The 26,143-nt window shown below is 57.7% G+C and overlaps 2 protein-coding genes across 6 annotated transcripts in view; both read right to left on the minus strand.

The window, feature by feature from the left end:
• Window positions 1-1,736: 1,736 nt before the first annotated feature.
• USE1 (unconventional SNARE in the ER 1) lies at window positions 1,737-5,056 on the minus strand. 2 transcript variants are annotated; one of them, XM_060008100.2, is made up of 8 exons: window positions 4,828-5,056; window positions 4,467-4,516; window positions 4,284-4,323; window positions 4,004-4,156; window positions 3,251-3,263; window positions 2,786-2,813; window positions 2,177-2,351; window positions 1,737-1,933 (listed from the first exon to the last, which is right to left on the minus strand). In XM_060008100.2, the coding sequence occupies exons 1-8, from the start codon at window positions 4,966-4,968 to the stop codon at window positions 1,751-1,753; spliced, it is 783 nt and encodes a 260-aa protein (XP_059864083.1). In that variant the 5' UTR covers window positions 4,969-5,056; the 3' UTR covers window positions 1,737-1,750. The 2 variants fall into 2 exon arrangements, with proteins under 2 accessions (XP_059864083.1, XP_059864082.1); XM_060008099.2 differs by having other exon boundaries at window positions 4,245-4,323; window positions 4,828-5,051.
• Window positions 5,057-7,137: 2,081 nt separating this feature from the next.
• The window catches only part of MYO9B (myosin IXB), an 89,024-nt gene continuing 70,018 nt past the window's right edge, over window positions 7,138-26,143 (minus strand). For all 4 annotated transcript variants that reach the window (XM_060008097.1, XM_060008096.1, XM_060008098.1 and 1 more), the window contains 23 exons: window positions 24,382-24,492; window positions 22,832-22,954; window positions 21,673-21,822; window positions 21,423-21,589; window positions 19,859-20,740; window positions 19,077-19,149; window positions 18,806-18,927; window positions 16,911-17,044; window positions 16,439-16,629; window positions 15,085-15,183; window positions 14,802-14,975; window positions 14,651-14,692; window positions 14,331-14,442; window positions 13,493-13,566; window positions 12,773-12,965; window positions 12,534-12,662; window positions 12,228-12,333; window positions 11,815-11,946; window positions 9,919-10,042; window positions 9,360-9,407; window positions 8,871-9,013; window positions 8,036-8,163; window positions 7,138-7,915 (listed from right to left, as the gene is read on the minus strand). In XM_060008097.1, the coding sequence (XP_059864080.1) occupies window positions 7,500-7,915; window positions 8,036-8,163; window positions 8,871-9,013; window positions 9,360-9,407; window positions 9,919-10,042; window positions 11,815-11,946; window positions 12,228-12,333; window positions 12,534-12,662; window positions 12,773-12,965; window positions 13,493-13,566; window positions 14,331-14,442; window positions 14,651-14,692; window positions 14,802-14,975; window positions 15,085-15,183; window positions 16,439-16,629; window positions 16,911-17,044; window positions 18,806-18,927; window positions 19,077-19,149; window positions 19,859-20,740; window positions 21,423-21,589; window positions 21,673-21,822; window positions 22,832-22,954; window positions 24,382-24,492 (3,873 nt within the window). In that variant the 3' untranslated portion in view covers window positions 7,138-7,499. The remainder of the gene's footprint in view (window positions 7,916-8,035; window positions 8,164-8,870; window positions 9,014-9,359; window positions 9,408-9,918; window positions 10,043-11,814; window positions 11,947-12,227; window positions 12,334-12,533; window positions 12,663-12,772; window positions 12,966-13,492; window positions 13,567-14,330; window positions 14,443-14,650; window positions 14,693-14,801; window positions 14,976-15,084; window positions 15,184-16,438; window positions 16,630-16,910; window positions 17,045-18,805; window positions 18,928-19,076; window positions 19,150-19,858; window positions 20,741-21,422; window positions 21,590-21,672; window positions 21,823-22,831; window positions 22,955-24,381; window positions 24,493-26,143) is intronic.

Consider the following 26,143-nt stretch of genomic DNA (forward strand, 5'->3'; position numbering starts at 1 on the left):
GAATTGCCCAGAATTGCCCGGGCAAAAGGGACCTGGGTATTTTAATTTGGAAAAATACTGTCAAGTTTTTCCTCAGTGAGGTTGTGCCATTGATGCTCTAATCAGCTGGTTTTCCCACAACCTTTGCAACCTCAATGGTATCAGTTTCCTGTAAGTGTATTTTCAAAGTTTTAAATCTTGCCTAATCTAATATGGTGTGTGAAAAAATTCAGAAACCATTTGTATTTCTTTTCCTATTTCCTGCAAGTCTTTTTTTTTTTCTTTCTTTTTGATTTTTAGGAGCTTTCTGTATATCAAGGATGTTAATTTAACCAGATAGTGTATCTTTTACTATTATAAATGGGATCTTCCAATATATTTTGCAGCTATTTTTTTTGCATATAGTAAACTAATTTAAATATTCATTAAGTCCCTTGCTGGTTTACTAAATTCTTTTATTGAAATAGCTTTTTGTTAGTTTGCTTGGATATTTTATATAGACAGTTGCATTATCTACAAATAATTTTACCTCTTTTCTCATTTTAAAATTTCATTTCTTTTTCTTGTCTAGTTTCATTGACTAGCATCTCCAGACAATATTAAATCAAGTGAGGGGGTGGGTGGACCGTGGGCATCCCCCCATCCCCACCTCACTTTCTTCACTTTGATGGCAAAACTTTGAGTATTTGCCCGTTAAACTCAACACTGCCTTTGGCTTGAGGTTTTTCAGTTCAATGAGGAAAACATCCATCTATTCCTTATTTTTAATTAAGAGACTTTGAGTAATGGATGCTGTGAACAGTACAAAGTACCATTTCACCCTTTGATTTTTGTTTCCTGGTGCATTAATGTGGCCACTAATGCTTCCTAATAATGAACCATCCCTGAGTCACAAGCACGAGCCTCCTTCTTATGATCTAGTTTTTAAAAGTTGCCACTAGAGCTTTCAGAAAAGCTTTAAAAACTGCCACTAGAGTTTTTAAAAGCTCTTCCTGGTGGTTTTGGGGGTGGGGTCCACATGGGCAACTCCATGCATGTCATGCTCCCATGGTTTGGGACAGACACCTCCTGTCCACTCTTCCTTCCCAAGCTCCCTCAGTCACCCCCCTGACAGACTTTGCCAATGACATCTGGAGTGGGGGTAAGCAGAGCCCAGGACCCACAATTCCCCTGGACTCATGCTCAATAATCCCTTCCAGGGTCCCAACTCCAATGCCCACCCAGTTCTTGTCTGAAGTGATCAGACTATGACCTGGGCAGGGCAGGGTCTCCACTGATTCTCATGTGTTTGCTGAATGACTATGTGAAGCATCTGCAATGTCCTAAGATCTTAGGCTGTGGCAGTGGGTGGGCTAAGCCTTGTCTCTGAATTATCACCTTCAATCCCAAGGAAGGCCCAGCACTGACACCCCTCCTCCAAGCTGGCCTCCACGCATGGCCCCACTCCTCCCCCACCCTCCAGACCTTACTCTGACCCCACAGGTATGTGTTTGACTCTGGCTCTATCAGATTGGGAGCTCGTGGGGCCTCTAGGGGCCCTGCCTTGTCCAGTGTGAGGTAGGTACCAGGGGGGAACGGGAGGTAGGTTTGCTGAGGCACTATCCTCCTCCCCCGCCCCCCCCAGCCTGACATCCTTCCTCCCCTGTTCATGTGCTCTCTGTGGCTCTCAGGGGCACCAAGGGCCTTCCCATCAAGTTGCCCACCCCAAAGGTTCCCCTGGACAGGGGTGGAGGGCAGAGAGAGGACAGGTGAGGCGGGCCAGGCCAGGTCTTTATTTGAGTTTGGGCATGATACGGATGAAGAGGATCATGCCGATGAAGATGAAGCAGACGATGATAAGCATGGCCCAGAGCAGCCAGTTGACTGACTTCTGTGTGTGCTGCTCCAGCCGCTCAGATTCTGTCTTCAGCTTCTCCAGGTTCTGGTCGGCCATCTTGAGTGAGTGCGACAGGGTCTGAGGGTGAGGTGGGGAGAATGTCAACAGGACTGGGTCCAAGTGTGGCCTCTTCCTACTGCACTGGAGCAAATCTACACCTCTTGGCCCTTGCCAGTGCTGTTTCCTCTGCTGGGAATGCCATTTTTGCCTTCTACCAAACTCCTATTCATCCATTGAAGCCCCAGCCATAGAGACCTTCTGCTGGGAAGCCTTCTCTGACGCCCCAGGGCAGAAGCTTTAGAGTTCCCAGAGTCCTCATACCTGGTTGTCCTTCTTGATGACACTTTGGGCAGCCAGTGTGTGGGTCTTGAGGCTCCGTGCCAGGCCTAGCATCTCCTCCGCCAGCTTCTCCTGGAGGTTCTGGTGTCGCTGCAGGACGAGGTCTAGCTCGGCTGCTGACTGCTTCTCATCCCCTGGCCTGGGCCCTGCGACCCCACTGACCCCACAGATGGATAGACAGGTGGGTAGGAGGGGTGGTGGGGGGAGGAGGGAAGAAACGAACACGTTCTCAAGGAACCCAGAGGTTGTGGTTCCAGCCACTGCTGCCCTGCTTGGGGCTGTTTCCCCTTTTTTGCCTTGGTTTCTGGGAAGAGCATCCTCAGAAGTGGCCTTTGATTGGTGGTTTATTTTTTTAATTTTAATTTAATTTTAATTTAAATTTTTGGCCACGCTGCACATCTTGTGGGATCTTAGTTCCCTGACCAGGGATTGAACCCGGGCCCTTGGCAGTGAGAGCATGGAGTCCTAACCGCTGGACTGCTGGGGAATTCCCTGATTGGTGGTTTAGATGCTTCGTGGTGACGCTTTAGTGGCCCAAGGTCTGTCCAACTCCCCTGCCCCCAGTGCTGCCCAAGGGCTGAAGATACTCACATTCTCTTCCTCACATCCAGTTCAGGCTCTGGAAGCAAAACAGGCCAAGCAGGAAGAAGGAGAGAATTGGTTTGTTGTTTTCCAGCTTCCTGACCACTGCCTGGGATGTGTCTGCTACTCATAATGCCGTTTCTCATCTTGTCTGCTCCCCAGTGGGCGGGCTCCTGATCAGGCTTCAGAGTATTCCCTTCTAGGAAGTTTTCCTCATTTGGGCTCCCCCAGGTCCCAAGTCCTTCCCTCTAGCCAGCCTTGGCCCCTTGGGCTGGGAGTGTCCAACTTTGTTTCCTCTGGGGGCCGCTCCTCTGTCCTAGCACCGCTTCCAAGCATAACCCGGTAATGCCCCTGGACACACTCTCCCTGGGCTGTGGAAGACCCTGTGGGAGCCAGGTTAGGCGTGAGGTGTGGGGCAGCAAGGACACATGTCTGTCCCAGGCCTTGAGTCCTGTTCTGCTCAGGATGACTCACCTTCACTAGAGTCCTGTGGGAAAAAAGGAGAGGCACGAAGTCACCCACCTTGCCATGCCCCCAGACCTGTTCTGTTCTCTCTGCTCCCAGAAACTCCCCACCCTCAGTCAGGACCCTGGACAAGTCCTGTGCCCTCTGAGCCTCAGTTTTCTCATCTTTTTTTTTTTGGCGGTACGCGGGCCTCTCACTGCTGCGGCCTCTCCCGTTGCGGAGCACAGGCTCCGGATGCGCAGGCTCAGCGGCCATGGCTCACGGGCCCAGCCGCTCCGTGGCATGTGGGATCTTCCCGGACCGGGGCACGAACCCGTGTCCCCTGCATCGGCAGGCGGACTCTCAACCACTGCGCCACCAGGGAAGCCCAGTTTTCTCATCTTTAAACTGAAAACAATAGCTCATATTTTGCAGGGTTTAGCTGATCCACATAAAGTGCTCATAGAGGCATTTGTCATCCTATTTTACAGATGAAAAAACTCATCTGTGTGTGGTGAGGCAGGGGCCAAACCTTACTCTGGCCAACTCTGGGGCTTAAGCAGAGATGTGCCATTTTTGCCTTGAACCAAAACTCTTATTCATCTAGCAAAGCCCTGGCTGCAGTGCCTCTCTGTTGGGAAGCTTTCTCTGATGGTCCAGGGCAGAGTCTGTTGGGCCCCCTAGGATCCCTGCACCTGACAGTATTTGTTGTTCTGGCCACCCCCAGGCACTGAACTCCTGTCCCCAACCAAAGCTTCCCAGGGACCAGGGAGGGAGCCCTACCGTTCCTAGCAGCTCACTCCGCATCTCACTGGTGTACCGTGCCCGTGACTGTAGGTGTACTGTCTTCGTGGCAGGTACCCGTTCCCTGGCTGTAGTTGGTACTCGGCCAGGGGCCAGGAACTGGTTGGCTAGTGCCTTCTCTGAGGAGGAGGTCTGCAGAAGAGGGCAGAGGGGTCACCAGAGGGGCAGGTCCCAGATGAGCATGATGAAGGCTGAGGAGACAGAGGTGCCCCTTACTCACTAGCTTCTCTGCCTGCAGCATCCCCTTCAGAAAATCTACCTTGCGAGAATATTCATTGATCACCTCGGAGGCCGGTTTGCTGGAAGGGGAAAAGAGGAAACAGAAAACCTGCCCACTGTCCCCAGTTCAGGGAAGGGTCTTAGCAGGGAGGGACTGGAGACCAGGGATTCCGGACTCTACTCCCTGCCCCGGATTTGAACACTTGTGGCCGCCTGCACTCACCTCGCCTGTGCCTTCAGGGCCTGCAGCATGTCCTCGAGGGCTCCCACATACTGGGGACGAAAAGTGGGGTGTCAGCCCAGTGCCCCCCACCACCGTCGGGCTCAAAGGGATTAAAGCCACCAAGGGGCGGGGCCAGGTCGGGGGCGGGGCTGGAACGGGAGGAGCCAAGTATCAAGGAGGCGGGACCAGCTGGGCCCCAGGGAGGAGGCGGGGGAGCAGCGCAAACGGACGTGGCGGAGCCAACCGGAAGCGGCGTGGCCTCATTGGCTGGCGGGGTGGGGGAGTCGGGCCCGGTGGCCTCCGGCTGCGGGGACCACCCTCCGGGATTCGGGCTGTACGCGGACACACGGGCTTCCCTCACCTTTTCTAGACGCCACTCGTCCGGGTCCCGCTTCTCCGCTGCCATCGCCTCACAGCGGCACAACAGCCGCACCAGGTTCAGCTCCAGCCTCGACGCTGCCATCACCACCCAGCGGTTACCCGCCTCTTCCGCCGGCGCCATCTTAAGAGATGGCGGAAGTGTCTTTCATTGGCCTCCTTCCGGGCGGAAGTTCCCGGTTTGCGCTCTCATTCTTATTTGGGGCTCTCTCGTTCTTGTTTGGGCGTTTGCTCTTTCAGTCTTGTCTTGTTTCAATTAGAGGCGCCATCCAGTCCGTATTTACTCAGGACTCAATCGCTTGCTAATCCTCGCGAGCATCTTAACCCTTCCGGAAGGGCTGAAAGGGTCGAGTCCTTCGTTTCAGGCCCACGTGCAACGCGTGACATGCTCATTACTTACCCCTGCTCAAAATTCCTCCCCCGCTCCCCACTCCTTTCTGGGTTCTTCCCACACTGAGCTCTTCCGCATCCAGGTAGCCTGGGGGAGATTCTCCTGGGGGAGAGGCTCTGACCTGGGATTTAGGAATCCGAGACTTAACGGGCTATGATTTCCAAACTTTTGCAGCTGTGATATCCCGTCCCAGCCCTGACTCTGACTCCACCTCCCACCGTGGCCTTCTACGAATTTCTTAAGTTTTTCTGGACCTGTCTCCTCCCTTGGGAAACCGGCAGTGTGGCAGTGACATGGGCTAAACCTGGGAGTGAGAGGTCACCCCCAATGCCCAGACCCCCATGGACAGAACCCCCCCACTTTGTCCCCAGGAAGCCAAGGCCCCTTGTTCGAGTCCTCCCTCCTGGAGTGGACAGGGTGAGGATGGGGGCTTCACAGGGACTGAAGCCTGGCATGCAGCCCTTAACCATCTCCCCATCTTTCAGGTCACCTGTGTCCAGGTCACACCGGTGGGCCTGGTGCCCTGTAACGTACCATGGATGAGACCAAACTCAGGGTGTTGATAAAGGGGGGCTCTACAGGCAGACAGGGCAGGGTCTGAATCCCAGCCCCGCCCCACCCCAGCTGTGTGGCCTTGGACTAGCCCACCAACTCTTCCTTGCATGTGCCACTGAAACTCCGGTTTGTCATGGTCTCCATCTCCCCCGCCCCAAAGGACCCACCTGCCAGCCAGTTCCCACAACTGCCCAGCTGGTTGTAACCTGGGAGCTCTTCTGTGGTGGTTGGGGGTGGTGGTGGTGGTAGTGTTGCTTCTGGTTGTAGTGGGTCCACCAGGACTGACTCCCCACACCCCACCCACGGCGGATGGCCCCATCAGTTGACATTTAAGCCCCAGCTGGGGAGAGGCTAGGTGTGACAGGAGGCAGCTCCCAGGACAGCAGGCTCTCCTCACTGAATGTGGCTCTGCCAGGAGCTGCCTGCTTTCCCAGCTTTCTGGATCAATAAAAAGAACTTCCAGCAAAGCCCACATCCCTTGTGTGAAAAGTATGTGTGAAATTCCAGCAAACAAACAGCAAAGTCGGTTGGAGGAACAAGGCAGCTCCTTCCAGGCAAGGGGCCCAATCTCTGCCCTGTACCCCTCTTGGCTGAGGCCGCAGGGCTGACCCCCACCTGCCAACCCCTGCTTTTTCAGCCTGGAGCTGGCCTGAATAGGAACTGCATGCAGACACTTCTCAGGCACTTTTTTTTTAATTTCACATGGCCTGTGGGTGCCTCTTGTTCCAGGTCTGGGGCCATGTGTCCAGGTGTCTGGAGAGTGGGCTGAGCCCAGGAGGGGAGCCCCGCTCCGGAGATGCCAGATGTCCAGGCTGTCACTGTAGACTTGTAGGGACATACAACTCCAGGCCTTGCCCTCCCCACCCATGAGTGGTCCTGAGTTGCGGGCTCCTGTTCTGCCACATGGGGCGGGCAGTGCCAAGGGTGGCCTCCTCCAGCCTCCTGTGTCCAGGGCACAGTGGACCAAGGAGTGATGGCCACCTTCGAGTCTCCCTGGGATGTGAGGTCTGTGGTGCCTGGAGTGGAGGCTGCCTACCACCTCGTGTCCTGGCTCCAGCCAACAGTCTTGATCACTACGGAAGGCTCACTGTTCCCTCGAATGCCACCGGCCAGGTGGCCACTGCCGGGCCAGAATACGAGTCCAAGACAGACTTGGGGCAGTCAGGGGCCACAAGCGTCCAAACCTCTCGTGCAAGGTCCTAGCCCTCAGACTGTCCCCCGAGCTGTCCCTCAGTGTGGGTCTGAGCCTCCAAAGCTTCGCGGCTGTGTGGCCTTTACTCTGAAGACTCATGTCCAGGTTATAAGGGAGATGCAGGGCGTTAATATAAAAGTTTGTACATACACATATAAAAAAACAATTTGGTCTTCTGTTAAGGCTGTTACAGTTTAAAGTTATGTAAACCACGCCCAAAGAAACAGTGACCAGAAAAACGTACAAAAGGGGAGCTGGGAGATGCCAGGCTGCCCGCCATGATTCAGTGCTCTGGGCGGGCAACTCTGTGCGATGTAGGGGCTCAGCAAGGGCAGCCGGGCCTCAGCCGGCCTCTCCCTGCCTGCACTCACTTGGAGTTGGTGCCCACCTCACATCGCTCTTGGAGTTTTTCATTCCGGATCCTTCTCAGACCACTGAATGCTGGCTCTGGAGCTCTGGCACCCAGCTCTGGCACCGGGCCGTCCTTGGATTTGCGGACTCTGACAGCTGTGGGCCCTCAGCCATTGGCCTGGCCCGAGGCAGGGGGCAGGCAGTAGGTTGGGGGGTCCGAGTACCTCCGCTTGGTCCCAGGTGGCCGGTCGTCCTTGTCCAGGGGCTCCTGAGGGCCCTGAGTGGGCAGGTGAGTGCCGGGTGTGATATACACAGAGTGTACCTGGTCTGGGCGGCGAGCAGGTGGCTCTCGGCGCCTCACCGGGGTGGCAGCTTCCTGGGCACCTGGTGCCCGGCCAGGGAGATAGGAGGGCAGGCCGGGCGGGAGCTTGATGTTGGCCGTGGGCATGATGGGGGTCCGCCGGGGGGTCTTCACTCTAACCGTCATGAAGGACGACGGCCTTCGTCGAGGAGGGGCGGCCGCCTCGGGGAGGGGGCTCGGGGTGGGTGCGCTGGGGCAGGGGAGAGCAGGCGCGAGGGGCCCTTTTGAGAGACAGATGGCAGGGTTACTGCAGCTTCAGGGCCGGCAGACGGACCCTCGCCCGGGGGCCTGCTGGGTGTGGACATGGGAAGGAGAAAAGCAGACGCTACCTTAATACTGACCTTCCGAGGCCCCCCGCCCAGCCCGCTCTTCCAACAGGCTCTCGGTGCTAGCTGATGTCTCTGAGTCCAGGTTCTCTTCATCGGAGCCCCGAGGGTCCAGCTCTGGCAGCCGGTACGTGATGTCCTCCCTGGGGATGAGAGGGTCACAGTGTCCAAGGCTGTTCCATGGTGGAAGACTGCCCCCACGGAAAAGTGCCAGGCCAGTAGGGGACAGAGTAGGTCATCCTGGTCCTGGAGGGGACCCCCTGCTCCCAGCACCCAAAACCCAACCCCGAAAGCACACCTGGCCCAAAATGCCCCTGACTCAGTGAAGGTCATGTGAGGAAGGTGTCAGGCTGCTGAGGGAAGCCAGGCATCTGGCCTAGTACTCAGCTAGTGAGGGGCTCCTGCCTCAGGACCTTTGCACACGTTGTTCCCGCTGCCTGGAGTGCCCTACCCTATTCCTAAGACTAGGATGCCCAGGGGGCCTGGATTACACCTGTTCTCCTGGCATAATTTTTAAACAGCATCTCCGTTCATACTTCCATCTTGACCGGACAACAAACTGGTGGATCGCCCTAGCTAAGGCCAACTTTAAGACAAAGTTCAGGCATCACCCGTCTGTTTCCCTTCTCTCCCTATGGGCCGCTGTGATTCCCTGTGGTCAAGCCAGGGGTTTAACGAGCTTAGGCTGTGTTTTAGGACAGCAGCACCCCGTGAGGTGGGCACTGGACCGTGGGACTGGGCCTAGCCCATTAGCTTCCTAACAGCCAGATTCCGTATAGTGGTGGGGGGGGCAGTGGATGGGGGCTGGACAGGGCGGCCGAGTGTGGCAAGGGTTCGGAGAGACACTTGCTTCTCCTCCTTGATGGACTGGATCCGCTCAATTAGGATCTCTTTCTCACGATCCTCTTCACCGCCGGCCACTTCCTCCTCTGGCAGCACCCCCAGCTCCTCCAGGCCACCGCTGCTGCTCATCCGGGTCTTGGGGTTCTTGATCTGCAAAGAGAAGCGGCAGGTCTGGCCAGCCCCTCTGTGTGGGTGGGGTCAGTGCTTGTGGCTGGAGAGAGGGTGGTGCAAGCAGCTCTGGGGGAGGTTAGTTCTGACATGGGTGGCTAGGCTTAGAGAGGCTTCTCCGGGGATCATGCAGGGACCGAGCGGCCGGCACGTGGTTCATTAGTCATCTTCACAGGCAATCAACAGGCAATGGGTTTCCCCCAGCATGCACTTCCAGAAGGTTAGGACACGCTCGGTCTATCCTACGAGGACCCTAGGGGTTGAGAGGAACCCCAGCATGCACCGCACTGGGAGACATGCGAGGAGGACCCACCGTACGTGTACATACCAGGACCCCCTCATAAGGAGACGAAAACCCCAGTTTGAGAGGCCAGGGCTGGGGGAGAGATGAAGAGTGGGTGACCACACAGGGCCATGACCAGGGCACAGGCGCTAGTCATGAGCATAAGGCCACGTCTGACTGTCGGGACAAGGACAGGATCCTCCCACAGGAGCCCGGGGACGGGTCCCTTATCCCTCTACCCCCCACTGTGAGGCCACTTCTGCTGTGGCAACGTTCCCCTGTGGGCGGGGCCCAGGTCAGCCCGGGACATGGCTGGAGGATGACCAGGACCACCACCAAGTAGGTGACAGGACCCCCACTGCTGAGAGCGGCAGCTGGCCTTGAGGCTGAGCTAGGATGGTGGTCTTTTGGCCGAGGTGAGGAATCAGCCCCTAAACATGCTGCCACGAGGCCCCAGGTCAGGCTGCCGGTGGCCCAGGGTGTGCTGGGAGAGTGTGCTGGACGGATAAGTGAGACCCCGCCCAATGTCCAAACCCCGCCCACCGGTCCCCACTCCCACTTCGGCGGCCCCGCCCCCACCGAAGTCCCACCCTGCGTTGCTCACAGCGTTTTGTCGCAGAAGAGAGAGCCTCCGGAAGGCGATGCTCTCAGCAGCCTCCAGCTGGGTGATCTCCTCCATCTTCACTTTGTACTTCCTCATCTGTTCTTTGATCAGCATCTCCACGCACCTGTGGAGAAGGCGACTCAGCTACCGCCTTGGGGGGTACGGTCAGCATGGGGGCCTGCATCTACGGAGATGCTGGCCCGAGACTGGGGCATGGTGGCTGAGACAGAGACCCAGAGACCAGGCAGGGCCACGGACATGGCTGTGGCTCCCATCGTGGCCCCAGTTCACTCACTGTGTGACCTCGTGTAGCTCACCCCACCTCTCTGAGCCTGAATCCTTGTCTTAATAAGCCTCCTCGTTTGAAGGAGGAAGTACAGTACCATGGAGGTGGGGTGATTTGTCCCAGGGGCTGCAGGCAGCTGGCCCCAAGGGCTCTAAAACTGCACTGTGACCCAAGGCACATGTGCTCAGTGGTCAGGGCCAGCCTCAGTGGTCAGTACCGAGGCAGGGAGGGTGTGGTGGGACCGGATGGACTCAGACTGGATGAAGAGGCAGTCATGACTCAGGTTTCCCATTGTCATGACCACATAAGAAAAAACATGCTGGAAGCAAATCCGTCAACAGCATACCGCTGCCCAGGTGATGTCAGGGCCACACTGGACTCTCCTCCACTCTGCCTACCAGCAGCTGTTCACTGATCTCTTGAGTGTGGCCCGGGGTGTGGGGTGTGCACTGTCAGGCGTAGCCCTCAGGCCTTCCCGTGCTTTGCCTCCTGAAACCGCCTTGGGTGACAGGTTCTTATTTTTACAACTCGAAGTCTAAACACTGTCCTTTTAGTGATGGATGTCTGCTGACCTTCTGAGTTTTTTTTTTTTCTCTTAATTAATTTTTATATTTTGGGTGTGCTGCGAGGCATGCGGGATCTTAATTTCCCAATCAGGGATCGAACCCGTGCCCCCTGCAGTGGACGCACGGAGTCCTAACCACTGGACCACCAGGGAAGTCCCTTTCTGAGTTCTTTTGAGGCACTTCCTGTTTTTCGTGCTTTCTAAAAAAAATTTATTTATTTGGCTGCATCGGGTCTCAGTTGCGGCACGTGGGATCTTAGTTGTGGCATGCGTGTGGGATCTAGTTCCCTGACCAGGGATCGAACCTGGGCCCCCTGCATTGGGAGCACAGAGTCCTAACTGCTGGACCACCAGGGAATTCCCTTGAGGCACTTTCTGAGAACTTTTTTTTTTTTTTGAAGCACTTTCTGAGAACTTTCAAAGATCGTTTGTGGGGAAGAAGGAACCTTGAGACAACCGCTTCTGTTTGCTGCAGGCTCTCACTGCTCCCAGAGGCTGGGAATGTGGGGATTCACCACCTGCCCCTCACCCTGGACAGAAGATGAGGGATTTCTCCCCTTTTTTGGTTTTTCACCCTCAAGAGAACTCAGAAGTGATGCTCTTGCTGCTTGAGGAGATGCTGCCAGGTCTCCACCTGGGTCTGGGCATGTGTGAGCCCTACGATGCCACCAGGAGGCCAGGCTGCTTCCTGTCCCTCGTCTGTCAGAAGAGCCCTGCTCGCCGCTCACAGCAGCCAGCGCACGTGCAGACTTCATTAGAAGTTCGGTTTTAGTACAAAAGTCACGTGTGTTCATTAGAAGAGAAAGAAGGGTGGGGAGACCAAACGAAGTTTACCCAGGACCCCAGTGCTCAGGACACCTCCCGGGGCCGTTGTGATCGGGCTGTGTTCTTCTAGACTTTCCTCTGCAGGCACATTTACACGCTACCGAGGCCAGGCCAGTCCCAGGATTCTGGAGAGGGCTCTCCTCTTTCGTTTGTGGGATCCCTGGCTCGGCTGCCCCGAGTGCATGTTGCGGGGTGGCGGCCAGCCGGTCCTGGTACTCACGTGGTGATTTTGAGGACGTCCTTCATGCTGGTTAGCGGGTCCGAGTTGTCGGGGCAGCGCAGGAGGCAGGGCGCAAAGATGATGGCCAGTGCGCTGGGTGACATTCGGTTCACGTCCTCAAGCAGGGCCACCCTGTGGAGCGAGCGGCAGTTAGGGGGTGGCCACAGGGAGCCCCAAGGCCAGAGTCCAGATCCCGGGAAAGTGCTGCTGCAGCCGGGAGGTGAGAAACGCTCGCTCCTGCAGGGTGGAGAGGCGCCACGAAGAAGCCGGGGGCCCCCTTCTGGACCCCCCAGTATGGGCTCACGTCCTGGTGTGGAGCCACCAGAGAACGCCAGCCCGGGGAACGCCGTGGGGTGGCTCTTGCTGGGACCCCACCCCCCAGAGAACGGGGCAAGAGGACGGCAGGCACTTGCTTGACCAGGTGGAAGATGAGCCTCTCCAAAGAGTTGTGGTTGGCTTCTGGTAGGTGCTCCAGGACGGCGTAGATGGCGGCCAGCTGCTCCTGCTTCTCTGGCAGCTCTAGGAGGGTCCTGGGGGTCAGCTCCCTGCGGCCCTCACCCGACAGGCCCCAGGGCACCGGGGAGCCTCCCACTGTCTGGGGCCCGGTTTCTCAGCTGGGGGCACGGGGGTCCGTCCTCCCTGACTGGCCACAGCACGTGCTCGAGGCTCTGAGCCCCGACCTCGACCAACCTGCCGGCTCTCGCCACAGTGGGACTCACCGACGGCGCGGAGGAAGTCGCCGTACTGGGCGAAGGTCATGAGGGGCTCGGGCAGCTCCCGCAGCCACTGCTTGAGCACCCCGGTGATGGCGTGGATGGGAAAGTTCTCCAGTTTGACTGCCGTGGGGTCTGCGGGGAGGGCGCGGCAGCCGGTGAGCTCGGGGAAGGCAGGAGGGCCGAGCCTGGAGCCCCACGCGGTGCCCTCCTGCCCTTGACACCTACCTGTCCGCAGCACCCACCTGTCTGCAGCGCCTGCCGGAGCTCCCTCGTGCGGTTGGCGGCACCCGACTTGCGGTAGAGGCCCTCGGTGTACAAGCCGTGCATCTCCACGTGTTCCAGAAGCTTCTCCAGCACGATGGGCACTGAGACCTTGTCGCTGGTCAGGCTGTCCACGCACACGCCAAAGTGGCCCGGCTCAGTGCCTGGCTCGATCTGCGACGACGGGGATGGGGGTGAGGGTCAGGCCTGGGCTGGTTGTCCTCCCTGTCACCCGCCCCCCTCAGCCCGGCTTCCTCTGTGGCCGCCACCCCCCGTGCTCCTCGTCCTCTCTTGCACGGCTGCCAGAGGTGCCGGGCTGTGGAGGTCCCCGGATGGCTGCTGGCAGGGGGTCCCTGTGTGAAGTACCACAGTCCCCTCCGCCCAGCTGATCCTGGCTTGTGCCAGCCCGTAGGACCCCGCCTCCCTCGTGCAGGGTAGGGGTTTCCTTCCACCTGGAGGGGGGAAGAGCAGGGCCAAGGCCTGGGGTGCACACACAAGCCTGGCCCCAGCTTTGGGGGGCCCTCTGGGGGCTCTGACAGGACCGGGGTGCGCTCTGCTTCGGGACCAGCCCCTCCCACCAGCTCCGTGCTCCCACCTGATACCCAGCCTTGGCCTTGCACCTAGCGCACCCTTCTCCTCCACATCTCTCAGAACGGCCTCCCCCAGGTGTTCTGGAGAGTTCCCGGCCCCAGCAGGCTCACCTTCTTCCCACTTGTGTAAGAGCAGTAGGTCTGAATCTTGTGCACACACTTCTTGTGGCAGGTCATCTTGCACACTAGGAGGTCATGGTGGGGGAGGGGGAGAGGGCGGTCACTGACGCGCATCGGGGACCCATGGGTCCCGTGGCCGCCTGTCCCCGTGTCTCAGGACAGTGACAACTGCCTGGGTATTTACGATGGACACGGAGTGGCGGGCTGCTCCTCACACAGGGGCCAAGGGGAGAGGTTACCCTGGCCCGAAAAGAAAGCCAACCCTGACTGGTCCTGGCGGGAAAACTGCAGTGCTAGAGGACTCCTGACCCAGCCTGGGCCCCTGGGGGCTGACTGGCTCCCCACCCGGCCTTGGCCACCTCCTGGCTGCCTGACTGGGGGCCGGCTGGCTCACCCTGGGCTGCACCTGGCTCTCAGGGTCCCTGTGGGGACTGACTGGCCTCGCCTGGCACATGGGGGAGGGGCCAGCACTTCAGGCAGTGAGAGCAGCATGAACAAAGACCCGGAGATACGGCCCAGGGTGACTTGCCCAGGTAGGCGTGCAGAGGGGAGGCTGCGGAGTTGGGGGGGGGCCTGGGGGTCAGTTGAGGACCGGCCCCTGCCCCAGCGTGACAGCGGGGCGTTTGAGTGGGTGAGGTGCGGCCTTACTGCCCCTGTGGTGAGGGGCAGTGCTCTGGGAGGATCAACCCTGTAGCTGGGGTGAAGGCCCGGGTGCACCGTGAGGGGTTGGGGACATGGTGGGGGGTCAAGGGGTGTGCAGTGGGAGTCGGGGGGCCTGGGGGGGGCGGTCAGGGGCGCGGTGGGCGATCGGTGGGCGAGGGGCACTCACCGCTGCAGAGCAGGGCCTTGTCCATGAGCCAGATGTAGGAGAGGCACTGCTCGCAGGACTGGGGGATGCTCACTTGGTAGCTGGCGAACACGTGCCCGTTGTGCTGCTGGACCTGCAGCAGTGGGGGAGGGGGGCCGAGTGGGAAGGTGGACCCCCAACGAGGTGGCCACGGGGCCGCACAGTGGGGACGCTGCCTGCGGCATCTCAGGACCGGGGGCCCTTAAGGCCGAGTAGGAAAACACACACCCGCCCGCGTGCACATGTGCACACACAGACATGCGCACACCCGTGCACGTGCACGCGAGAACACACATACTCACAGCACGTTCCTGCTTCCGCTTCTTCTTCTGAGCTTTGCTCTGCTGTGAGGGAGCACAAAGGCCAGCTCTGTGTGGGGTCCCCTGGGGACACCCCCACCCCAGCGACGTCCTGGCGCCGGGACCCTCCCTCGCCTGGAGCGGTAGCGCCCACCTTGGGAGGCTCGAAGTCGTTCTTGGTGTGCCCACGGGTGAACTCGTCCAGCAGCGACTGGAAGAGGTTGAGGACCAGGTTGGTGTCCTTCTCGCCGCGCTCGGCCGCCAGGTTGCTCACGACGATCTGGTAGTTCTCCATCAGGTCCTTGTAGCCGACGTGGATCTTCCCGTTCTGTGGCAATGCAGGGTGTGAGCCTCTGTGAGACAGACAGACGGGGGTGCCCGGGGGAGGGCACGGGGTTTGCCGCGGGGGCCCTCCCTGGGGCTGGGGCTCCACGTACAGGGACGGAATACATGGTCTTGAGGTTGCTTCGGAACTTCTCGGTGGCTTCGATGAATAAGCTCTCGATGGGAGTCTTCTGGGAACGCAGGTCATTTATCTGGAGAGGAAGGGAGAGGTGTGCTGACCCCACGTGACCTCAGGCCGGGCATCTGGGCGGCCATAGCTCTGCCCCATCCCAAGTCCTTCCCTGGCTCCCCTGGGCTTGCAGGGAAACATCGCGGCCCTCTTGCCAACCCTGATGTGTCAGGGATCACTCACTGTGGGTGTTGAGCAGCACCCCTGGCCTCCCCCACCAGATGCTGGTAGCTTGTGAGGACCAAAAACATCTACTGATGTTGCCATGTGTCCCCTGGGGGCAGACTCACCCCTGGTTGAGAAACACTGGTTTAACTGGGGCCCTTCCTGCCGCCCCACCCCGGCGCTCAGTGCCCGGCTGTGCTCCAGGATGGGGGCTGCCTCAAATGGCCTGGTCATTTCACCATGCCTCCACCCCTTAACTGTCCCTGTCAGCCCTCTGTCTCCTTCTGAAGCTCTCAGACACCACACTGTTTGCTGTGGGATTGCCTGCGGCTGGGGCCATGAATACCCTGAGTGCAGGCTGTGAGTTCTTCACCTCTGTCTCGCACGCTAAGTGCTCAATCATTGCCTGGAACTGAACGCATTTTGTCAGTGTGTGCTAAGTAAAATAATTTGTTCGCGGTCAGCTGCAGCTGAGCGGCAGGACAAGGAAAGGTTGCAGGACCTACAGGAGCAGCCTGGCAGGACTCGGGTGTGTCAGGTGCCTTGCCTGGAAGATTATTCTGGAGGCTAATGCTTCCTTTTTCTCATGTGTGTGAGAAAGTGGGCCACCGCCCCCAAGGGGCGCTCTGAGACAGCAAACCACGTGTCTTTCAACAGCGGATCTCAAACTTCCTGGGCAGGAACTGCAGGACAGAATGCCTCTGCTGGGCGCCCAACCCACGTGTGCACATGCACGTGTGCTCTAGATGATTCCGGCAGGGCCGGGGGTCCCAGAATCAGGTGATGCAGGTGTGACTCGCTTCCACACATTCTGTGCGGCCCCCATAATAAGACACACATTTTGTAGCAAAACGTAAGCATCCCCACCGAGCAGGATGAATGTAGGCTACAAGCGACCTCTCGGGAACCCCTGCCAGGTTTTACAGAAAAGCAGCTGATGCCAAACTTAGGAACAAGCGTGTGGTTTCCAGAACTTTCTGTGTGTTGGAACCGTGGACCTGGACTTTCTATTCCCGCCTGATAAAGGCTTGGTGTGACGGTTTGCAAAACTGCCAGGTGGTTTGCAAAACTGCCAGGCTCTCTGGGGAGGCCCGGGGCCCCGGCTGGCCCACCTTGTTGAGCAGGAACTCATCCAGGTACTTGAGCTCGTTGGCGTTGGTGATCTTGCGGAACACCGACTCTCGCCACTTCTCTGACACCGTGATTTTGCCAATCTTGAGGTTCCGGTTCTTCTTCCCTTTGCCTCCTGGCTCCTTGGCGTGCTTCTCGCCGGCGGCGTGGCGGTGCTGGTGGCTGGAGGGGGCTGGGGAGGGGGGTGGGAGGCAGGAGAGGCTGGTAAGGGCAGTGGGTTCCTGGGCAAGACTCAGGTTGGCCTCTGGGGCATGGTCACAAGTGCAGAGAACCAGGGACCTGTGCTGTCACACACTGAGGTCCGCGGCCAGAGAGCACCTCCGGGGATGGGGATCAGTCCCAAAGCCCTGCAGCCAGGGCTTGGCCCACAGCTGACTCAAGGCCCCATCTGGAGACTGTCCTCAGGGGCCCCAGTGGCTCTGCTGTCTGTCCCTGAGGCTGCGGGAGACCAACCTTCTAGATTCTTCTTCATGGCAGCGGCTTCCAGTACGACTTGCCCGGGTACTGTGTTCTCTGTCTCCTCTGTGCCCTCCAGGCTGTATTTCTTATCCTTGTTCTTATGCAGGAAAAGTCTCTTAAACGTGGATCTGTAGGACAAAGTAAGGGATTCCGCTTAAGCCTCAGGAAGTGAAGGCAGATGTGAGGCCAAAGCAAGGGTCCACTTACTGTCATGAGAAATAGCCCTTGTCTTGGTTATCATTGGAAGGGGATGCCACTAAAAATACGGTTGATCTGTGTGAACTGACAGGGGAGTCGGGCAAAAGAGCGAGATGCTGAGCAGATGTCACAGCGTGACCCCATTTTCACATTAAAAAAAAAATTACCCCCCCCGTCCCCTCCCCCAAGATTCTTTTATAGGGCACAAGGTTAGGGGAAAAAAACCTCAAAGAATAAATAGCAAATCATGTACTATGGATACTGGGCATGTGATGGGGTGAATGGTGGCTCCACCCAAAAGGTATGTCCATGTGCTAACACTCAGGGCCTATAAGCATGATCTTATCTGGGAAAATGGTCTTTGCAGATGTGACTAAATGCTATGGACTGAATATGTGTCCCCCCATATCTGTATGTTGAAGCCTAACTCTCAGTGTGATGGTGTCGGGAGGTGGGGCCTTTGGGAGCTGATTAGGTCACGAGGGTGGAGCCATCATGAATGGGATTCATGCCCTCATGAGAGACCCCAGAGAGCTCCCTCACCACTTCCGCCATGTGAGGACACAGCAAGAAGAAGGTGTCTATGAATCAGATATCAAATCTGCCGGCACCTTGATCTTGGACTGCCAGCCTCCAGGTCAGTCTGCGGTGTTTTGTTACAGTAGCCCGAATGGACTAGGACACTAAACGAAGGATCTCAAGATTCTGAGTCATCCTGGATTACCCAGATGCGCTCTAAAGCCCATGACAAGTGTCTTTATAAGAGACAGAAAAAGAGAAGACACAGGGGAGAGACGAATGTCATGTGAAGACAGAGGCTGAGATTGGAGGGGGGGTGATGCAGCCACAAGCCAAGGAATGCCTGGAGCCCCCAGAAGCTGGAAGAGGCAAGGAAGGATCCTCCCCGAGATCCTCTGGAGGGAGCACGGCCCTGCCCACACCTTGATTTCACACTTCCGGCCTCCAGAACCACAAGAGAGTAAACTCCTATTGTTTGAAGACACCCTGTTTGTGGTACTTTGTTGTGGTGGTGGGGTCTCCTGAAAGTAGGGGGCTCTCTCCTCCCACTGCAGCCCGTTCCTCACCGTCCTCAGGCTCCCGTCCTGAGTTTGGGTCAAAGCTCCCCCGTCCCAGGGCCCAACCTCTCTGCTCTGTGAACAGAGCACTGTGGCAGAGGCTTTCTGGGGACAGAGCCTTGGCCCAGTTTTTGCTATCTAAGGACCAAGGAGGGGTTCCTGGATGTGGGGATGGAGAAGCTGGGAGCTGGTTCTCATTCCATAAACAGCCAAATGGACACTGTCTGTCTGTGGCCTCAGAGGAGGTGACCCACACTGGCTCTAGGTTTCAGTGGGAATCATTTCACCCCAATGTGGCCACAACCCGAGCTCCGCGTGGGTTTCTCCTCACGGAACTGCTAAGCGAACGTCTCCCCAAAAGAGCTTCATATAAGTGCAGTCGGCTTATGGGAATTTCCTGGTGGTTCAGTGGTTAGGACTCTGCGCTTTCACTGCCAGGGCCCAGGTTCAATCCTGGTCAGGGAACTAAGATCCTTCAAGCCGTGTGGCCAAAAAAAAAAAAAGTGAGAAACGTGTGATCAGCTTAGGAGATCAGACTGCTCCGGGACTGGAGGACCTGGACACCCTGGGTGTCCTCTGGTGGCCTGAGCCCACACCCCAAAACCCCACACTTACTTAGAATCGACGGAGCCTGGGGACAGCCCAGCATCTGTCCCCAAGGATGCGTCACCCGACTTCTTCTTCTGGATGGCCAGCTTCTTCGTGCTGGGCTCCCCGTCCATGGTTTCTGCAGAAGGCTGTAGGGGAGGGGGGGCTGGGTAAGCAAAGGCAGGCGCCCTCTCCGGAGGGAAGGTGTGGGTCCCGGTGCCACCATGCATTCTATCCACCGTTCCCTTCTGGTGGTGCTTGGACCCTCAGGGGTGAGAGCTGCCGCCTAAAGCTTTACCTGAGTCTTGGTCTGGGACGGGGACAAGAGGAGCCTGGAGACGTCGCTCGTGGATAAGGAAATGCGCCTCTCCCTGCGAGATCACAGAAATGTGGCTTTTACTGACAAGGGTGAGTAGGAGACATTTGGGGTTGCCATGACTGAGAGGGAGAGGGTAGTGCTGGTGGGCGGAAACCAGGGATGCTGTTCTGCCCCCCACCGTGCCCAGGACGGCCCCCACCACAGAGATCGAGACGGCCCCAGGGGTCTACTGTGCCAAGGCCGAGAAAGCCTGCCCTAGCAAAAGGCCTGCATCTTCCTCCATCTCTTTATTCCTTTGGACAGGCAGCCCTCTGGGACAAGGGGCTGGTGATTCGGAGTCACCAATATTTAGCCAACTGGGGTCCGAGTGTGTCGAGAGCTGCTCTTTCAGCCTCTGGGTGCGTGTAATCAGTCCCACTGTTGATGAGGAAACTGAGGTCCAGGCAGGCTGGGGAGCGGGGGAACCTCAACCCAAGGGACCACTTTCCACAAGGCTGGAGGCTTTCTGTGTGAACTGGGCTCATTTGGACAGGGGCTTCAGGGTCCCCGGAAGGTGCCTCGTCTTCCCCGAGCCTCTCCCCACCCCTTGGGCCCTTCTTCCTTGGGGCTCCCACCCACCTGGTGTCAGCTCTCAGGCACAGAGCCTCACGCGTTTCTGGGATGCGTGGCGCTGCCTCGGTCCTGCTCCAGGCTTTGGCTATGTAACCCCCGACCCTGCCCGCCCACCCCAGCCCTTGGAGAAAGGAGGGTACAGGGCTTACTTTGTGGGCGTGAGGGCGACCCCCTCGGCCCGGTGCCGCTCGCTGAGGTCCAGGGACTGGCTCAGCATGGTGCTGGGGCCAGCGGTCATCAGCTTCTTGCCCCGCCACAGCTCCACGGCGCTGGCCAGCCGCTCGGCATCTGGGTCCCTGTACCGCTGAATCTGGGTGGAGCCTCCTGGGCTCTCGGGCCTGTCCTGGGCCCTCGGGCCAACCCCCAGCTTGCTCTTGTCCTTGGGAGTCTCCGGGGTGGCACCGGGGGCCGGCACGCCGACCCTGCTGTCCAGGGCCAGGCTGGTGGGTCGTTCCACGTGGCCGGGCCTGGGGCTCCCGCCCTGGGCTTCAGCTGAGACCAGGCTGCCCGGCGTGGGCTGCGGGGGCTCCTCGGGCTGCTTTTCAGGAGGAGCCAGCCCTGTGTCCGTCCTCGCGTCCCGAGGGCTTTCATCTTCTCTGTCCTCCTTTCTGTCTTCTGCGAGGCTCTCTTGTGGCTCTGGGACGGCCCTTCCAGAAGGTTCTCTGAGGGCGTGCTCTTCCTTACAGGACTGGATGTGCTTGTTCTGGAGCTTCACGTGCTCCAGCCCCCTCTGCCGGCGTGACTCGCGCTTCTCCCGGCTGCTGGGCACTTTCTCGTGACTTTCGGCTGCGTTTTTCTGGGCTGGGGGCGCCTTCTCCGGTCGGGAGCTCTCCACGGGGGACCCGTCACTGGGCCACGCCTCGGGCTCCAGCTCCAAATGCTCGCCGTCCTTGGATGGTTCTGGGCCCTGCGAGGGCTCCTGCCCAGCTGCCCAGCCCGGCCCGGTCTCTGCTGTTTCCTGTTTGGTGGCTCGCTGGGCTTCCCTCTCCTTCTCTGCAGCCTTCTGCTTCTCTGCCACCATCTGGCTGAAGCTGGTGGGGGGAAAGTGAAGGGGGTGCTTTCAGGAACAAATCCACCCAGGGCGTTGGGGACCCCTTTTCTACCTGCAGGTGCAGGGGTGGGGGGCCAGGTGGCACGTGGCGAGACCCTGGCCCTCAGAGATGCTTCTGGAAAGGCAGAACCTCCTCAGTCAGGGAAGGGGGAGACACGGAATGGCCTCTTGTTGTCATGGCCACCTCTGCCTGGCTGGTTCAGGGGAACCTTTATCAGGTCTGTTGTGGGAGGGATCTGTTCAGAACCCTCTGAATTCCTTTGGGGTCCCTGTCCTGGTGGATTCCCAGGCTTCGTGTGTGAGCGGGGGTGAGGGGAGCCCCCTGATGGCTGGTCCTGGTGGCCTGAACCCTCCAGCTCTGAATCCAGGTGCTCTGCCAACCTGCCTGGGGTGGGCAGGTGCAGTGGTGGTGCGGGGGTCCCTGGCAGAGACTGAGTACCGCCAGTGGTGACCTGGGGTTTTGCCAGTAGGTGCCACCTACCAGCCCTGGAGCGTCCCTCTAGGGTCCTGTGTGCCCAGATGGCTAGATGCCTGCCAGCCCCTCCTCAGCCTCCCTGTGTCCAGACAGCTCCACTGGCCAGACGGTGTCTCAGGCAGCCCTTCGGTGAGTGGAATGTTCTGGGGGGCGGGGGGGGCGGGGGGCTTGGTCCCATTCTGCTCACCTCCTGCGCTGCAGGTGCCCCCGGCAGAGGCTCTGCAGACGGATGATGGTCTGTCTCTGGAGCTGGTAGGCTGCCCGCTGCCGGTAGCCCCTCCATGCGGCCTGGAGGTACACTGCTGCCTGTGTCCTCTCCAGTGCCCGGCGGACGCGGTAGGACCGCCAGCAGGCCTGAGAGTGGAGGGGGCATTCAGGGGCTGGGAGGGCGAGACCCCGGCCACCCCCGCCCCCGGCCCCATGGGCCCCCTCAGGACCTGGATGGTGACGGCCGCCCGCCTCATCTGTAGGAAGTGCCTGCGCTCCAGCACCATCCGGAACCAGCTCTGCAGGAGCAGGATCTTCCGCACGACCTCCCGGTGCAGTGTCTCCTGCAGGGCCTGCCGCTCCGTCTCCTTCAGGAAAACCTAGCAGGGAGTGGGCACAGGAGGGGTCAACATGGCCTCCAGAACCCCTGTACTCGACAGGTCTGCTCAGCCCACCCCGGGATTACGTGAGACCAAGCTGGTGTGCTGACTGACCTGACCTGACCAAGGGGAGTTTTTTTTTTTTTTTTTAAAATATTGAGATAGAATTCCCAGAACATAAAATTAACCATTTAAAGTGAACAATTCAGTGGCATTTAGTACATTCACAATATTGTGCAGCCATCACCTGGATCTAGCTCTGAAACATTTCCATCACCCCAAAGGGAAACTCCGTGCCCATCAGCAGTCATTTCCTAACCCCCCTCCCCCAGCCCCTGGCAACCACTAATCTGCTTTCTGTCTCTCTGGATTTACATGTTCTGGACATTTCATATTAATGAGATCACACAATCTGTGGCCTTTTGTGTCTGACTTCTTTCACTCAGCATGACGTTTTCAAGGTTCATCCACGTAAGCGTGTATCAGGGCTGAATAATACTCCACTAAGTGAATGGCCCACGTTTTGTTTATCTATCATCTCTTGATGGATACATGAATTATTTCTACCTTTTGGCAAGTGACTAGTGCCACTATGAACATACATGTACAAGGATTTGTTTGCACATCTATTTTCAGTTCTTTTGGGTTGATACCTAGGAGCGGAATTGCTGGGCCACATGGTAACTCTATATGATTAACTCGTTGGGGCACTGTGAGGAGACTTGTCACATCTGGTAGAGCCCTGTTGAGGAGCTGCCAGTCATTACAAAGGTTACTGACTGGTTCCTGAACATCCTGTGCTATGGTGTGATGGTCTGATGCCTGAGCCCCACACCTTAGGTCTGCCCCTCTGCCTTCCAGGAAGAAATAACGTGCTGGGCCCCAAGAAACGCACTTCCTCAGCAGAGCCCCTTAGTTTTCAGTGAGTGGCTTGGGCCATGGGAGGACCCTGTGTGTAGCAGAAGGTGGGGTACAGTTTGCAGCCACCCTGAGGGGTGCAAACACTGACCTTGGTCTTGCCGATTTGGTAGCTCCTCTTGTCTATGTCCATCTTCTCCAGCAGGGCAGAGATAACCTCCCTGCAGGGCTGGGCATTCTTGGGCAACAGCACCTGGAACTGCTCCGTGAAATCCTGGGTGATTTTGGCCGAGAAAGGAAAATCTGCGTTAGTGTTTCTGCCACCCGACAAGAAGACGGGGCTCCAGCAATTCTCTGGTCAAGCCGAGTTTCTGAAGGCAAAACTTGGTTTCATGTGAACGGTACTGACAAAGCTAAAATCTTGGACTTTCTGAAACAGTCTAAAGCTTAAGAAAGACTGTCGCAGACACAGAGCACCGATCCTTCAGTCAGTCAGTGAGTGACCACTGAGGACCTGCTGGGTGCTGGCGTTGTTGGGGGGCAGCCAGGAGATGGAGCTGCTCTTGGGGGGCCCACAGTCTGGCTCATTAGAAGGCTGAACCATAGCTGGAGGCATGTCCCCACACTGCCCTCGCTTTTCTGGCCTCATTGCACGGCATGCGGGATCTTAGTTCCCCAACCAGGGATAGAACCTGTGCCTCCTGCAGTGGAAGCGCAGCGTCCTAACCACTGCACCACCAGGGAAGTCTCAAGGTATGCCCTTTTTAAGTAAACAATTACGCCAAATTTTTAAGAGCGAAGCCATTAATGAGACACACCAGCATTTCCTCCCTTTTCGGTAATTTGCCTTTCCTATTTATGTAGGATCAGAAAGATGATATTCCCATTCTGTGGATGAAAAAGGGAGGCATGCCACAATGAAGCCATGTCCCTGAGGCCATACGGGTAAAGCCTGAACGGGGACCAGGTGCTGCCACCTCTGGTTTCAGGCCCAGTGCTCACTCGAGCACCACACAGCTGCTGCCAGCTCCCAGCATGAGCCAGGGGTTCTCAACCTGGGCCATGTGGACCCCTGGGGACATTCAGTGATACATGGAGACATCTTGGGTTGTCAGAACTCAGGGGAATAGTGTTCCTGGCATCTTGCGGGTGGAGGCCAGGGATGCTGCTCAACACCCAATGGTGCACAGGGCGGCCCTCACCACAGAGAATGACCCAGCCCCAAGTGTCAACGGTGACGTGGTTGAGAAACTGCTGTAATTTGGTCTTCACCAATGTGAGGTTACTGGTGATCTTCTGTGTTTCTAGAAAGCCCAGGGAGTCATCTCTGAAGTCATCACCTCCTTGGGCCTCAGTTTCCATATTGGGAAAATAGGAAGCAGGGCCCCCTTGCTGCTGGTTGACAGAATAAAAGAGCTGGGTATAAAAGTGTGTATTACAGAAGATGCTCAATAAGGGCCGACCTGCACAGGGATCTGCTTGTACAGTTCCCTCCTCCCCACTTGGTTTAACATACCTCTTGCGAGGAACTATGTCCCCGACCATGAGAAAAGAATGATCTGGTACAAATGCCAACAGTGCCAGCCAGCGTGAAGAAACCCTAATGGAAAGTAACCTGCCAGGCTCATGCTCCATAGACGCGCCCTTTCTGGAGGTGGCTAGTATCCCAGGCAGCCATGCATGTGCACGAGAGCATCCTACCTGGAACGTGTACTTGGCGCTGTAGCCCGACCTCCGGATCCGCACGGTCTCCAGCATGCCTGTGTAGCGCAGCTGCTGCAGCACCAGCTCATCATCGAAACACAGCTCTTTCTGAAACGGGATTGAGCAATCAGGGCAGATGCCTGTAGGTGGCTGGGGACAGGATCCCTGGGAAGAGGTGTCTATTCCCACGTGACTGCCATCCCTCGGGACTCCAGATACGGATGCAGTCAGGGCACACCCGTGGGCTGGGGCTGATCTGGGAATGTCCCCAGCCTGGCAGGCGCGGGCACCTGCAGGATCTGTTTTTTTTTTTTTTTCCTTGCTCCAGACGTTTTTTTGGGAATAAAGACATGGGGCCACTCAGCAGTGATGCCTAAGGCATTCATCTCTTCTAGAAAACTTGGCCATCTGATCTGCTCTATTCCCTGTTGTCCGGGAGACAGATGCCACTTCTCACTGCCTCACTCAAGAGAATTTGCTGCAAAGAGTTATTTCCTAAAGGCCCCTTTCCAAACCTGTTAAACTCATACCCTGTGCCACGTATCAGGGTGAGTAGTGGGGATTCGGCAGACAGAACACACTGCTGGGCCCCCCGTGGGAGGTGTCACAGGAGAGGGGACCCTGGGCTGAGTCCTGAGGGCTGAGTAGAGGACAGGCAGGGGGGCGGGCAGGGAGCAGCTGGGTGAAGGCCCGAAGGAGGAAGGGGAAGCCAAGGGGTGGACAGGGATGCAGAGAGACGCTTGCTGATGGAGGGGTGGGGGTGAGGGGGAGGAGGGGCTGAAATAAGGCTGGATCAGTGAGCTTCCAGCCCAGAGCTCAGGGGCCTGGACTCCATGCTGGTGGGGGTTATTTTAAGTGGATGGAGGGGAGGGAATGGCATGAGGGGAGGGATGTCATGATTGGGTGCGGGGGGGGGGGGGCTTCTGGTATGTGGTGGGCTCTTGGAGACAAGGGATTCTACTCAATACACTAAAAAGCACAGCATAGCGCCCCCTACAGCAAAGAATGATCTGCAGCCATGGCCCATGTCCAAAGCAGGTGCTGATGGAGCGTTTCCCGAGTTGCCCAAAGCTGAGGCAAAATCCGAATGGGTGGAGAAGACAGGCCTCATTCTGCTGCTGGTGGAAGATGGGGAAGGGGGACAGAAATCTCTGAGATGCCACTGGGGGACCAGGAATGGGAAGGGAGGGGAGACAGAGTGAGTCCAGGTCCTCGCCTGGGGACGGAAAGCTGTGGCACCTGGCAGGGCCAAGCTGGGCTCTGGACGTTAGCAGAGCGTCCCAGGAGCAGGGGAGAGGCAGGGAAACAGGAAGAGTGGAGACAGAGAGCGTGGGTGAACAGAATCGCCAAGAGACACTTGCTCAGAGATCGGTTTGTGCCTGGGAGGGAGCCCAGGTCCCAAATGGCCTCCAGCAAAGTCCCTGAGGGGATGGAGTGGCCGGTGGACCCCCGGGGAGAAGGAAGCCTGGCTGCAAGGGCTGAGCCCGCCACTGTTGGCCCCCACTGGTGCTCTGTCTTTCCAGAAAGTTCAGGATGAGCGGCAGGCTCTGTTGCCTGACTTCAACCTCTCCCTTCCAGCACATTCTCTGCACTGATTGCCTTTGGGATATATCTGAAGAGCACCCCCGACCTGTCCCTCTTCGGACAGACTTTCTCTGGAGCCCCGCCATGTTCCAGAGGACGTCTCTATTCTTGGCTGGTCACCAGGTTGCCCTTGCTGCCTCCTGCTGACCCCCTCTACCCCCGGCTACAGCACACG

The sequence above is a fragment of the Delphinus delphis genome, chromosome 3 (assembly GCF_949987515.2).
Source record: "Delphinus delphis chromosome 3, mDelDel1.2, whole genome shotgun sequence".
Lineage (NCBI taxonomy): Eukaryota > Metazoa > Chordata > Mammalia > Artiodactyla > Delphinidae > Delphinus > Delphinus delphis.

Bases quoted from the DNA above. Each gene is read 5' to 3' on its own strand.
- USE1 (XM_060008099.2), bottom strand. From the start codon at position 4,968: ATGGCGCCGGCGGAAGAGGCGGGTAACCGCTGGGTGGTGATGGCAGCG. The intron at 4,324-4,466 runs GTGAGTGCAGGC...TTCCCCTTCCAG, and splicing joins GCCCTGAAGGCACAGGCGAG to CAAACCGGCCTCCGAGGTGA. The intron at 2,352-2,785 runs GTGAGTATCTTC...CTGTGGGGTCAG, and splicing joins CTGGATGTGAGGAAGAGAAT to TGGGGTCGCAGGGCCCAGGC.